The sequence below is a fragment of the Urocitellus parryii genome, chromosome 7 (assembly GCF_045843805.1).
Source record: "Urocitellus parryii isolate mUroPar1 chromosome 7, mUroPar1.hap1, whole genome shotgun sequence".
NCBI classification, from domain to species: Eukaryota; Metazoa; Chordata; class Mammalia; order Rodentia; family Sciuridae; genus Urocitellus; species Urocitellus parryii.
In genome coordinates, this window is record NC_135537.1 from 113,072,168 (window position 1) to 113,086,789 (window position 14,622).

The 14,622-nt window shown below is 41.5% G+C and overlaps 1 protein-coding gene across 1 annotated transcript in view; it reads right to left on the minus strand.

The window, feature by feature from the left end:
- Nucleotides 1-14,387, minus strand: part of LOC144256112 (interleukin-36 gamma-like) — a 118,104-nt gene extending 103,717 nt beyond the window's left edge. Inside the window, exon 1 of the mRNA XM_077801232.1 lies at nucleotides 14,226-14,387. Coding sequence (XP_077657358.1) covers nucleotides 14,226-14,387 — 162 coding nt within the window. The remainder of the gene's footprint in view (nucleotides 1-14,225) is intronic.
- Between the last annotated feature and the right edge of the window lie 235 nt (nucleotides 14,388-14,622).

Here is a 14,622-nt window from a genome sequence, read left to right on the forward strand (position 1 = left end):
CTATTTCTTTACTTTAAGTTTAAGCAGATCTTAACTTTATGAACCATATAAATTTATTTATCATCAACTATGTGAAAACTCTAAGGCTAGACTCTGGGATGAGGAGTTCTTTAAGCCACTGTGCATTTTCTAGCTTGCATGGTAATTGGTCTCTAATTTAGAATCCGTATGATTACCAAGAGTTTCTAAAAAAAATTCTAAAATTAGAAAGAGGCATATAACTCACATAAGTATATATTACATTAATACATGTGAATAAATGAAGCATGTGAGATCACAAAACAAAAACATAGACCTAAAACTCCTCACACAGCTGTAAAAAGTGCTGCAATTACAAAGCAAAATAACTGTCTTTTAGGTCCAAAGGTCCATGTTTAGGTCCATGTGATTTCAAAGTCCTGTAGGTAATAAATGCCTATACCTTCTTTATTCCAAATGTATTGCTGTGCATGCATTATCATAATTTGTTTGAAGGATCATGTGTTGATATAGTGTTTCATTTCAAAAAACTCTCTTAAAAGAAATAAGAATTTTTCTTGTAACATCCATCACTAATTGTATTAGTACCATAGTTATATGGTGAATTGTTAGCCTATAGGAGAAGTTTACTTAAAATTTAAAAATTCTGTTTCACTGAAAAGGTAGGAGATATATTAAAGCTGACCTTATTGTCTAGGAAATAGAAATCTGTCAAAGGAAATATATCCAGGTATTTGGTCATTTTTTGAGGTACTGATCTGTGTATAATAAGTAAAATTTAATTGTATTTGCAGATTTATGGAACTGTGTTTCAAAATAAATGTGCCTTGTGAAATAATATTAGTGTATTTAACTTCTACATCTATGTCTAGAAAATTTACATAATATCATAAAATTATATGATTTGTGTAGAAATGCTATTCACTGTATAGTATTTTATGGAGATTCATGGATTTGGTATTTTTGCTTCAAATATATTTTGTCAAAAATAAAGAGAACTTGGTTATAAATCTTTTTGTTTTATATTATAACATCAATTTATGGTGATATTATTATTCTCTTTCAAGCACAACCATATAAAAAAAAATAGTGATTCTTTTTCTTGGTGTCATCTTATCTTCCAAAATTCTTATCCTTTGTGAAAAACAATGAAATTTTGTAGTGCAGAATTACATTCTAATGAAGCCTATTTTATTTCCTCCAATTTTAATCATGGATCTAAATTCATATTAAAATGTATTGAACATTTTTGATTGTGTATTATATGCCCATAAACTAAGCTAACTATTTGACTTAGAGAAATGGATCTTCAATTATACAAGTCTATTATACCGACAATGAATTAAAGTAACAGTAAAAGAGAAGCATAAAATGAGATAAACATCCACAATGAAAAGAGGAGGTAATCTCCAGTGACAAAATACTTCAAAGTACTTCTGGAAAACAGAAAGTCTGGAAGTAGATGAAAGATGCATTCGAGTTCTAATTAGGGCTTCAATGTGGGGATGGGAAGGACAATGGAATGAGATGGACATTATTGCTTCACATACATATACTACTGGTGTAACTCTACACCATGTACAGCCAGAGGAAGGAGAAGTTGTTCTCCATTTCTGTAGAATGTGTTAAAATGCATTCTAGTGTCATGTATAACAAATTAGAACAAACTATAAATAAAAAAGGACAGTTATGAAGTTAGCTATTTTATATGGTTTATTTTACTTTAACTTTATAACAATGAAGTGAAATTGGTGTTTTACAGTTGAAAATACTAAGAATAAAAAAACAGACAATTAGAATGGCAGGGTGAGTAATCAACATACAAATGTCATAGCATTCTTATACAGCCTCAATAGTAAGAATGCTTTGGAGCTTAGACTGGGGCTCAGTTGTAGAGTGTTTGCCAAGCACATGCAAGGTTCTGGGTTTGATTCTTAGCACCACATTAAACAATAGTGAGAATGCTTCATTTTAAATCACATAACATTTAAAACCAAAACTAGAAAGCAACTTGGAATAAATCTAGAAAAATGACTCCATCCTCAAATGTGTAAAACCACAAAAAATTTACTGGAATGCATACAAAAGAACTTAATAAGAAAGATTCAGCCCATATTCATGGATAGGAGAACTTAATATTTTAAGATGTCAATTCTTGAATTCATCTGCAAATGTGAGCCAACTTCAGTAAAAAAGTTACACAGGTTTTCCCAGGATGCTAAAATGTATATGAGGTCTGGAGATGGAATTCAATGACAAGAGTGCTTACCCAGTAAGGACAAGACTCTTGATTTAATCTTCAACAATAAATCAATAAATAAATTTAAGAAAATAAAATGTTTGAAAAAGAAGAGAACAAAGTACTTAAGAAAGTTCAGAAGAAAAATAAGAGAAGAGAGATTCATTAATACACACAAAACCTACACAAAAATGGTGATTGAGTACAGAGAAAAGACAGTGACAAAAGGTACAAAGGGAAAGCTTAGAGACAGATAAAACATATACATAATATTATGGCAAAAGTCTTGATACAAAATTGAGGAAAAAATATTTGATATGTTGAGCTAAAAATGAGCTAGAAATAGGAAAACTGGTGAAATTCTCTAATTACAACCATTTTTTTAAAAATACCAACTTAAATGAAGTTTTGATTGACTAAAATAATTTTATTATTAGAAGCAAATATAGGCAATTGCCTTTCTACCTTATAATTAGAAAATTCTTATTTACTACTGTACAAAAAGTTGCTGTCTGTATAATGAATCAATTAGAAAAATTAATAGGAGAAAGACCAATAGAGGAGAAGAATGTGGTAAGGTAAGGGAGTGAGATGAAATGGGATAGTAGTGAGGATAATCCCAGTAAAATAATAATAATAATCAATAAAAAATTTTAAAAAAACTGATGCACACAATATAAAATGATAAATTCAACTTATCACAATTGAGAATTCTTGTTCATTAATACATATTAAATATAATGTCATCTACCAGACACTAGGAGAAAATATAACACATATAACAATGATAAGGAAATAGCTAGTATATGTAAAGATTAAATACAAAATTAAATAATAAAGTAATACACCTCTAAAAATATGATCCAATGACAACCATGCCTAGAAGAGGGAGTTATCTATGGCCAATGAAAAGATGAAGATACTTCAGATATTATTAGTATTCATTGGAATGAAAATAAAAGAAAAATTAAATGCTAATTATACAAATTTATTATCTGAACTTAATTAGAGCTTGAATATCCCATGTTTTAGAGAGGAACAATGGAATTGCCACCTTTTGGGGTATAGTTTGGTATTAATTTAGCTGAGAAAATTGAACTTTCATTTACTCCTGCTTGTGGCCAATCTGAAAAGGAGGATGAATTTACACTCAGAACATTAACTGATTGTCAATACTGATGATTCTACCCATAAAAAAAAAAGAGTATATGAAAATTACATTTCCTCTATAATGAGGCTTTCTGGGGAAAGAAACAAAGTTTCTCTAAGTGGGTCCAAGCCTAGCCAGAGAAAACAGGGTAAAGCAATCAGATTGGGGTGTTTATCATGCTTAGTGCTGGTGCTCTGGCAGAAGTTTTCTACATGTGGCTCCAAAGGAGGGAGCACCAGATTTGCTTATGAGATTCCCCAGATATTGGAGACAATGGAAAATTGAGGCTTAAGTGTTTTGAATCAGTCATATATCAAAACGATGGAACATGATTTCTCATTATAAAACTCCCTCATGTTTTATGCATGATTGAAATGGGGCAGGCAACACTTCAGTGATTTCGAACTTGTTTTGAGTGAGTTCTAGGAGGCTCTAGGAGACCTGAAGTTTAAGACTGGTAAAAGAGGTGATAAATCCATTGAATACCCTGTTTAAAAACTGAGAATTTGCGTGCTCTAAGGAGAAAAATTAGTATCTTGGCAACTCTCAGTCATTCCTGAATAACCAAAAGGCATTAGGATTTTCTCTGTGAGGCCTTACATTATGGAACTAATATGTGAAGAAACATGTGTAATTGTCATTATATTTAGAGCATCTGTGAGTATGTTGGTCAGATTTCTGTCACTGTTCCAAAATACATCAGGTAAACAATTTTAAAAGAAAGCATGAGGAACTTCACTGTAATAGCCATTAGATTGAAGTGGGTTATGAACTCCCAAATTTACCCCAAATGCAGATTGCAGAATCACATCGGTTACACATGTAAAATTGTGGATGTGTAACCGACGTGATTCTGAGTTCACTCTTAGATGATATAAAAATTAAAGAAATCCCAGTGGCTTGGGATGCTGAGGCAGGAGGATCATGTGTTCAAAGCCAGCCTCAGCAAAAGGAAAGCTAAACAACTCAGTGAGACCCTGTCTGTAAATAATATACAAAATGGGGCTGGGGATGTGGCTCAGTGATCGAATGCCCCTGAGTTCAATCCCTGCTTACCTTACACACACAAAAGAAGGAAGAGGAGGAGGAGGAGGAGGGGAAGGGGGGGAGGAGGAGGAGAGCCATTCAGAAATAGCTTACCCAAATCAGTGGGAGATTGATTGCTTTGGCATTCATCTGTAATGGAGTGTGGCTCCCTTGAGTTCTACTCAAAAACTGGTGACAGGGTTTTCACTAAGTCCTGTGGTGGCAAGTGTTTGCAGCTTTTGGAAAGGAAGGCTGCCTATAGGCAGATGTCACCACTAGGTGTTGTCCAGCTGCTGATCTTGTGCTGTTCTCCCCTCCCCCTGGTAGCAAAGTGGCATCAATCAGAAAACACATCACCTTGTTACCTGCTTAGGTAGAGCCAGGGAGGTTTTCATGCCAATCTGGCCCCCATCCATTTGGTATCCCTGACCCAATCCTGTTGTTCCTGCCATACCTTCCTCTGCATCTCTCTGTTCTTCCTCCTTCGGAACCTGTGGAGTATTTGTTTCCTTTCAGGGAAAAGTACTTGGATCCTTTGTTGTTATCCCCAGCCTGTAACTTATAGCATGACAATGAACTCCATAATTGTAGACACATGGATTGATTATTTGAAATGTGCTATTTCTCCACCACAAGGTTCAAAAACTTCCTTAGGATATTAAATAACTAAAATTGCCTTTCTTGCCCTTGGTCTAGATGTACCTGTGTGTGTGTGTGTACGTGTGTGTGTGTGTGTGTTGTACTCTACCACTTAGCCGTGTCCCCAGCCCTTTTTTATTTTTTAAATATCAAGACAGGATTTTCCTAGATCCTAAGGCTGACCTGGAACTTGCAATCTTCCTGCCTCAGTCTCCTGAGTCACTGGGATTATAGGCTCATGCCACTGTGCCTAGCCATGGCCTCCATTCTTAAGGCGGGAAGTATGAACTGCCCAGAGGTCTTGGTGGGGCAGAAAACCACAACAGAGGAATCTGTTGACAATTCTAAAATCTCTGTCTTCAGAGCTTCAGATGCGTGCCTTTGAACAAACATATCCATTTGGATGTCCTCTTTTTTGCCTCTAACTAACTAGTTTCTCCTCCTGAATTCTCTATATTAACATGTGCTCTATTAGGAAAAAATTTGGGAGTCCTTCTTTGCCTCAAACTCTACTCCCTCCCAGCTAATTAATCATCAAGTTCTAGATTCGTATTTGTTGTCAATGACCCATTTCAAGATATTGTTAACAACTTCTTTGTCCCTAGAGTTTCCTAGTCTCAGCACTATTAACATTTTGGACCAAACAACTTCTTGTTTTGGGATGCTGTTTTGTACATTACAGGATTTTTAGTAGCATCCCTGACCACTTCCCTGTAGATTCTTTTTATTTTTCAGTTGTGACTGGACACAATATCTTTATTTTATTTGTTTCTTTTTATGTGGTGCTGAGGATCAAACCCAGGGCCTTGCTCGTGCTAGGCAAGCGCTCAACCACTGAGCCACAATCTGTAGATTCTAATAGCACCTACCTTGGAGCCTGAAACAACAACAACAAAAAATTAAACCAAAACATCCTCTAATATTTTAAACCACATAGGAAATTTCTGAAAAGTTCTACAATAATGACAAAGAAGACTGAATTCAGTCTAATGCCGATATGAAATTTGAAGAAAAAATAAAAAGACATTCAGAAACAGCTTGAGTGAAACTTTGAAGACCCAGTGCAAAATAAAAATACAAGGCCCCTTCTTTAAAAAATTATGAAGAATTTCCAGTGGTGGCAGTGCATTGAACCAAGTGTGGAACCCTCCTAAGTATGGGGTCCTCTGTGTAACTGCCTGAGTCTCATGAGTTTCCCCTGAAACCAACGTTATCCAATCTTTTCACTTGCTTTTGTCAATCCTCATAAATCTGCCTGATGGGAAACACAACATTCATTTGGGCCCTGGGAACCGTAGACTGTTCAGAAACAACTGCCTTCTTGCACAATAGCACAGGCGCCTAAAACAAACAACAGCCTGCTTTTATTTACAATATTGAGGTTTTGTTCGTTTTGGATTTTTTTGCATTAATTTTAACTTTTAAAAATATTGCAGCTAAGCAAATTACTTCACAAAAGAAGAAATACAAATGGCCAATAAATACATAAAATAATGTTCAACATCTTTAGCAATTAGTGAAATGCAAATCAAAACTACATTGAGGGGCTGGGGCTGAGGCTCAGCAGTAGAGCGCTTGCGTAGCACGTGCAAGGCAAGGCGCTGGGTTCGATCCTCAGCACCATATATAAATTTAAAAAAAGATATAAAAAATTTACTTAAAAAACTACATTGAGATTTTATTTCACTCCAGTCAGACTGGCATCCATCAAGAATACAAACAACAATAAATGCTGGAGAGGATGTGGAGGAAAAGGAACACTCTTACACTGTTGATAGGGTTGTAAATTAATACAAGCACTTTTCAAATCAATATGGAGGTTCCTCCAAGCACTAGGAGTGTAACCACCATATGCCCCAGCTATTCCACTACTTGGTATTTATCTTAAAGAATTAAAGTCATCATGCTAATAGTGATACATGCATACCCATGTTTATAGCAGCACAATTCACAATAGCCAAACTATGGAAACATTCTAGGTGTCCATCAAACAATGACTAGATAAAGAAAATGTGGTGTATATACACAATGAAGTTTTATTCCACCAAAAAGAAGAATAAAATTTTATCATTTACAGGACAACGGCAAGAACTTGAGAACATTATGTGTTTTAGTCAGATTTTTCGCTACTGCAACCAAAAGACCTGACAAGAACAATTTTAGAGAAGTTTATTTGGGGGCTCATGGTTTCAGAGGCCTGAGTCCATAGACAGCCAACTCCATTACTTGGGGCTCAAAGTGAGGCAGAACATTATGGCAGAAGTGTGTGGCAGAAGAAAGCAGCTCAGAACTTGGAACCAGGAAGCAGAGATAGAGAGCTTCACTCAACAAGGACAAAGTATATATCCCAAAGGCACATTCCCAGGGATCCACCTCCTCAGGTCACACCCGACCTCCCTACAATTACCACCCAGTTAATCACTTGTAGAGGAGTAATGCACTGATTAGGTTAAATTCTCATAACCCATCATTTCACCTCTAAACCTTCTTGTATTGTCTCACACATGAGCTTTTGGGGGATACCTCATATTTAAATCATGACAGGCCTCTTTGCTTAAAACTCTTTATTGGGACCCCATGATCTATAGAACACAGCAGACACTGCTTGGTATAACATTCATTACCTTCACAGGCTACCTTTCCAATCTCCCCTTGTGGCATACACATAGAAGTCCTATGACTGACTCTTACACATCTTTTAAGACTCTAAGTTGTCGTTGCTTCTAGATACTTTTCTTAAACACCTAGATTAAGCTAAGTGTCTGTTCTTTGTCCTCCCACAGCACATTGGGTATGCCTATATTAGTGTTGACAACATAGTCATTGAAAAAAAATGTTTATGTGAATGTCTATCCCATCCATTGGCAGGAACCTGGGGGATGATACTATCTTTATTCTCCTAGTCCCTGTTAACAATATCTGGCAAACAACTGCTCTAATAGTGTGCAATGAACCGAGCTGAACTGACCCTTATGCCATTTTGTGAAAATCTGGTAAAAATCCAGAGAGAAATCCATTTTGTGAAAATCTGGTAAAAATCCATACAACCTCAAGTAACAGCTAGAGTGTACGTACAGAGGAATATACAGCTGAGTTCCAAATTTCTTGAGGTTCAGGGACTGGCAGACTATTTTTCAATTATCTGTATTAGTTTAATGCTTTATAAAATGCAGAATTAACCCTTAGTATGTTCTAGGTGACCTCTAGAGCCTGTTGGTAGCCATATCCATGTAAGCTGTGAAAGAATAGAGGTAGAAAAGAAAAACTGGAAACATCAGTTAAAGTAAAAATGCAGTCAGAAAGAAAGAACAATACGTAGAATAGAATGATCTAAGATGATGTGGGCAGGGGTAAAAAAGGAGAAAAATTTTCTTAGATTCAGGGGAAAACTGTTCTCAAATAAAACATAAATATAAAAGTAAAGTGCTTCTCAGTTTTTTTCTTTGTTTGTTTGTTTTGTTTTGTTTTGTTTTTTTTGTTTTTTTCAAACAGGGTCTCGCTATGTTGCCCAGGCTGGCATCGAACTCCTGTGTTCAAGTGATCCGGCTGCCCCAGCCTCCTAAGTAATTAGGATTACTCCACTGAGTTACATCTCCAGCTGTAGAAAAATTCTTCAATAATTTCTATTACAGGGCTGGGGATGTGGCTCCAGCTGTAGCACTCTCGCCTGGCATGCGTGCGGCCCAGGTTCGATCCTCAGAACCACGTACAAACAAAGATGTTGTGTCCACCGAAAACTAACTAATTAACTAAATGAATAAATAAATATTTTAAAAATTCTCTCTCTCTCTCTCTCTCTCTCTCTCTCTCTCTCTTAAAAAAAATAATTTCTGTTACATGGAAAGTATTTCAAGAAATCAGTTGACTTCATTGCCTTAAAATAGGTTTGAAGAATCATTTGATATTATAAAAGGAACACACTAAACTTCAAAGTAAAAGGCTACCATATGAATCAGTTTAAGTAAAATTTGTTTGGATAGTCAGCTCCTGAGGTCATGGAAAAGGGCTGGAAAAAATGAAATTCAGAGAACAGAGTGATCTGCAATCTGGCATGGAAAATGTTAGATGTCTTATGGGATGGATTAAACCAAAATTCTGGCATAGAAGTGTTGTCCATCAAATTTAAAGGAAGCTACATGGCAGTAGTTTTAAATTTCAATATTTCTGAGAAAAAAATGTATTTGTAGTCTATTTCCAGTATACTGATTTTCATCATACATATTTGATGTTTTCCCACTCCTTTTAATCTTATTTTTTTGTTATTTTCCACACCTTCACAAGCAAAACTCCTGTTAGAGAAATTTGAACATAACCAACATCATTGAAATTATGACTTACATGTTTATGGAAAAAGACTGGACTAGATACAGAGATCCTGCTTCAGGGAAGGACTTCTGTCCTTGGCTGTGGAGAATGAGGTGACCAGACTGCCTCCACTGTCAATTCCGTCAGGGCTTCTCTGAACTGCTGCCACACCCAAGCACATGCCCTTCCTGGAGGCCTACATCCAACTGCTGATGTACTGATGACATCCTGAGTAAAGGCCCACCTGCTTCAGGTCACCATGGGACAATTCTGACCTGAGTCATATGTGCTTGTTTGTAATTCTTTACCTCGATTATTAATCAAGCAAGAGCAAGAATACGGATAAATAGAAGTAGATATACCTACACCTACATCTATACCCATATGTATATTAGTGTTGACCCTTTTAGGCATGTGGCACTATCTTTCTCTTCTTGACACAGAAAAATTCTAAAATTTTCCAATCCTTACCTGGTAATGGAATCACAAAATTATATTCAGAAGCAGTATTAATTCACTCATTCATTCAGTAAATATTTGGTGAATGTCTACTCTGTGCCAGGCCCCTTGGCTTCCTAAGATCTAAGGATTAAAAGTGTATACGACATACATTCTGTTCTCTAAGGAATCCCACCGACTGTTGAAGAAAAGCATTGCTAAAGGCTGCCATGGAGGAAAACTCTGATTATAGACACTGAAGGAAGTGCTTCCTTTGGCTTTTGCACATAGAGAGAAGCCACATAGCAAAAGTTTTTTCATACCGTAGAAGAGAGTACGTGGTAAACAGGGTGGCACTGCAGCCATTCACCATAGAGAGAATTGTACACATGCAAAGACGGGACACAGGAAAGGAATCAGCACATTTGGGGAGGGATAATCTTTAGGTCTGGTAGCCTTCTCTTGATGCCAGTCTTTCTATAGAGTGTTTGAAACATTCTTGACCCTGATTTTCACCCAGATTAAGTCCTTATCCTTCATGTCTTTGTTGGACATTGATTCCTCCAGGAATTCCAGTTCCCTCAAGATGGAGGTAGGTGAGTCTGGTACATGGTTCCACAACATCTAGATGTATTTCTGTCTATCACCGCATTTATCACATCATGCTATAATTGCCAATTTACTTGTCTATGTTTCCCTCTGACTAAAACATAGCCTTCTCAAAGGCTAGGGTTAGTCATTGTTGATCAAGAGGTATCAACACAGTGTTGAAAGATAATAGGTTCTGCTCATTGAATGAATTAATGAATGCTTCCAAGCGAAGTGGAGTTAGAAAAGCATGTTTATGTGGGGCTGGGGTTGTGGCTCAGTGATAAAGCACTTGCCTAGCCTGTGTGAGGCACTGAGTTCAATTCTCAGCACCCCATAAAAATAAAATAAAGATATCATGTCCATCTACAACTAAAAATATTTAAGAAACATTTATTCAGTACTATTGTGTGCTACACATTTCTATGCACTGAGCCCAACTGGAATGAATAGAAACCTCATGGAGTTTACATTCTAACAGGGAAAGACAGGCAGTAGACAAACTGCTATAAAGAAATATGGGGCAGGATCAGAGAGAAGTTTCTTATTTCACATAGAGTGGTCTGGGAAGACCTATTCATGAAATTATATCTGAATAAAGACCCAAAGGAAATGAGGGAGTCAGCTATAAATATTTGAAAATAGGGTATTAGTAACATCATCAGAAATACTTAAAAATTTCCTACCAGTGTTGGTTCCATTTCATGTCGGTTCTCTCTCTCCTACTGGAGTTAATATCATGAAGGATTTTTGCTAAACTCTCACTTTTCTCTTGGTGCTCTCTTTAAGTACTAACAAAATATCTCAAGTTTCTTCTAATTCAGTGTCATTGTATAAGGGTCTCTGTAGTGATCAGGAAGTCTCTTTGTTTCTAAACTATTTTGAAATCACTAACTAAACCAAATAATATATATATATATATATATATATATATATATATATACCAGTACAAGCATTTTTATCTGTTGTTAACTGACAGGTCTGCCCAAGAGCAATTAATGTGACCACCTGAAATTATTTAGTTTCTGGATGAAGCTTAAATCTCAAGAGAAAATTCAATTTTGAAAGCCTAGCCTACTTAGCAATCTTTGATCTTTCTTTTTAACTACGAACTATCACAAAATTAAATCAAGGATACTTAAGGTAGTCTCAAAGGAATGCAAAGTTCCCTGATAGGAGTTAAGTAATCACAAGGCTCTCCTTTTTCAGTAAAGGAAGGAAATTGGCTGGGCTCATGAGCATTGGCAGTGATATGGGAAGAGCGAACAGCCCTCACCTCCAAACATAGTTCCCCGCTGTCCCTCAGCGGCCAGCCCCCATCTCCTACAATAGGTCCCCGCTGTCCCACAGCGCTCAGACCCCACCTCCACCCATAGTTGCCCGCTGTCCCTCAGCACTCAGCCCCGCCTCCTACCATAGTTCCATGCTGTCCCTCAGCGTTCAGCCCCCTTCTCCACCCATAGTTCCCTGCTGTCACTCAGCGGTCAGCCCCCAACTCCACCCAGAGTTCCTTGCTGTCCCTCAGTGCTCAGCCCCCAACTCCGCCCTTAGTTCCCTGCTGTCCCTCAGTGGTCAGCCCCACCTCCATCCATATTTCCCCAATGTACCTCAGCGGTCAGCCCACACCACCACCCATAGTTCCCCACTGTCCCTCAGTGGCCTGACCCCACCTCCAACCATAGTTCCCCGCTGTCCCTCAGCGGCCAACCCCCACCTCATACCATAGTTACACGCTGTCCCTCAGCGGTCAGCCCCCACCTCCACCCATAGTTCCCCACTGTCCCTCAGCGGTCGGCCCCCAAATCCACCCATAGTTCCCCGATGTCCCTCATCGCTCAGCCCCCACCTGCACCCATAGTTCCCCGCTGTTCCTAAGTGGTTTACCCCCACCTCCATCCATAGTTCACCACTGTCCCTCAGCGCTCAGCCCCCACCTCCTACCATAGTTACCGCTGTCCCTCAGCGCTCAGCCCACAACTCCACCCATAGTTCCCCGCTGTCCCTAAGCGGTCAGCCCCACCTCCACCCATATTTACCCGCTGTCATTCAGCGCTCAGCGCCCCCCCCCCCCACCAATAGTTCCCCACTGTTCTTCAGCGGCCTGCCCCAACCTCCAACCATAGTTCCGCACGTTCCCTCAGCGTCCACCCCCACATCCTACAATAGTTCCCCGCTGTCCCTCAGCGGCCAGCACCCACCTCCACCCAGAGTTCCCCACTGTCCCTCAGCGGCCTGCCCCCACCTCCAACCATAGATCCCTACGGTCCCTCAGCGGTCAGCCCCACCTCCACTCAGAGTTCCCGCTGTCCCTCAGCGGCCAGCCCCCAACTCCAACCAGAGTTCCCCGCTGTCCCTCAGCGGCCAGCCCCCACCTCCAACCAGAGTTCCCCGCTGTCCCTCAGCGGCCAGCCCCCACCTCCATCCGTATTTCTCGCTGTCCCTCAGTGGTTTACCCCCACCTCCACCCATAGTTCTCCGCTGTCCCTCAGCGGTCAGCCCCCACCTCCACCCAGAGTTCCCGCTGTCCCTTAGCGGCCAGCCCCCACATCCAACCAGAGTTCCCCGCTGTCTCTAAGCGGCCAACCCCCACCTCCACAGAAAGTTTCCGGATGTCCCTCAACGGACAGTCCCCACCTCCACCCAGAGTTCCCCGCTGTCCCTCATCGGCCAGCCCGCAACTCCACACAGAGTTACCGCTGTCCCTCAGTGGTTTACCCCCACCTCCACACATAGATCCCTGCTGGCCCTCAGCGGTCAGCCCACACTTCCTACCAGAGTTTCCTGCTGTCCCTCAGCGGTCAGCCCACACCTCCACCCAGAGTTCCCCGCTGTCCCTCAGCGGCCAGTCTCCACATCCACCCAGAATTCCCCGCTGTCCCTCAGCGGCCAGCCCCCACCTCCACCCAGAATTCCCCACTGTCCATCAGCGGCCAGCCCCCACCTTCACCCAGAGTTCCCCGCTGTCCCTCAGCGGCAAGTCCCCACATCCAACCAGAGTTTCCTGCTGTCCCTCAGCAGTCAGCCCCACCTCCACCCATAGTTCCCTGCTGTACCTCAGCCTTCAGCCCCACCTCCACTAACAGTTCCCTCATGTCACTCAGCGTTCAGGCCCCACCTCCACACAGAGTTCCTTGCTTTCCCTCAGAGCTCAGCCCCCAACTCCGCCCAAAATTCCCCGCTGTCCCTCAGTGGTCAGCCCCACCTCCACCCATATTTCTACACTGTACCTCAGTGGTCAGACCCACCAACACCCATAGTTCCCCGCTGTCCCTCAGTGGCCTGCCCCTACCTCTAAACATAGTTCCCCACTGTCCCTCGGCGGCCATCCCCCACCTCATATCATAGTTACCCGCTGTCCCTCAGCGCTCAGCCCCCACCACCATCACCCATAGTTCCCTGCTGTCCCTCACCGGCCTACCCCCACCTCCACCCAGAGTTCCCCGCTGTCCCTCAGTGGTTTACACCCACCTCCATCCATAGTTCCCTCCTGTCCCTGAGCCCTCAGCCCCCACCTCCACTCTAGTTCCCTGCTGTCCCTCAGCGCTCAGCCCCACCTCCACCCATAGTTCCGCTCTGTACCTCAACGGCCTGCCCCACCTCCAACCATCCTTCCCCGCTGTCCCTCAGCGGCCATCCCCCACCACCTACTTTACTTCCCCGCTGTCCCTCAGTGGTCAGCCCCCACCTCCACCCATAGTTCCCTGCTGTCGCTCAGCGGACAGCCCCCTCATGCACCCATAGTTCCCCGCTGTCCCTCAGTGGCCCGTCCCCACCTCCACCCATATTTCCCCACTGTCCCTCAGTGGTTTATAACCACCTCCTACCATAGTTCCCCGCTGTCCCTCAGTGGTTTACACCCACCTCCACCCATAGATCCCCGTTGTCCTTCAACAGCCCCACCTCCACCAATAGTTCCCGCTGTCCCTTAGCAGCCAGAGTTCCCCGCTGTTCCTCACCGGCCAGCCCCACCTCCTCCAAGAGTTCCCCGATGTCCCTCAGCGGTAAGCCCCCACCTACACCCATCGTCCCCTCCCATAGTTCCCCGCTGTCCCTAAGCGGTCATCCCACACCTCCACCCAGAGTTCCGTGCTGCCCCTCAGCGGCCAGCCCCCACCTCCACCCAGAGTTCCCCGATGTCCGTAAGCGGCCAGCCCCCACCTCCACCCAGAGTTCCCTGTTGTCCCTCAGTAGTCAGCCCCACCTCCACCAAGAGTTCCCCGATGTCCCTGGCGGCCAGCCCCCAACTCCACCAAGTGTT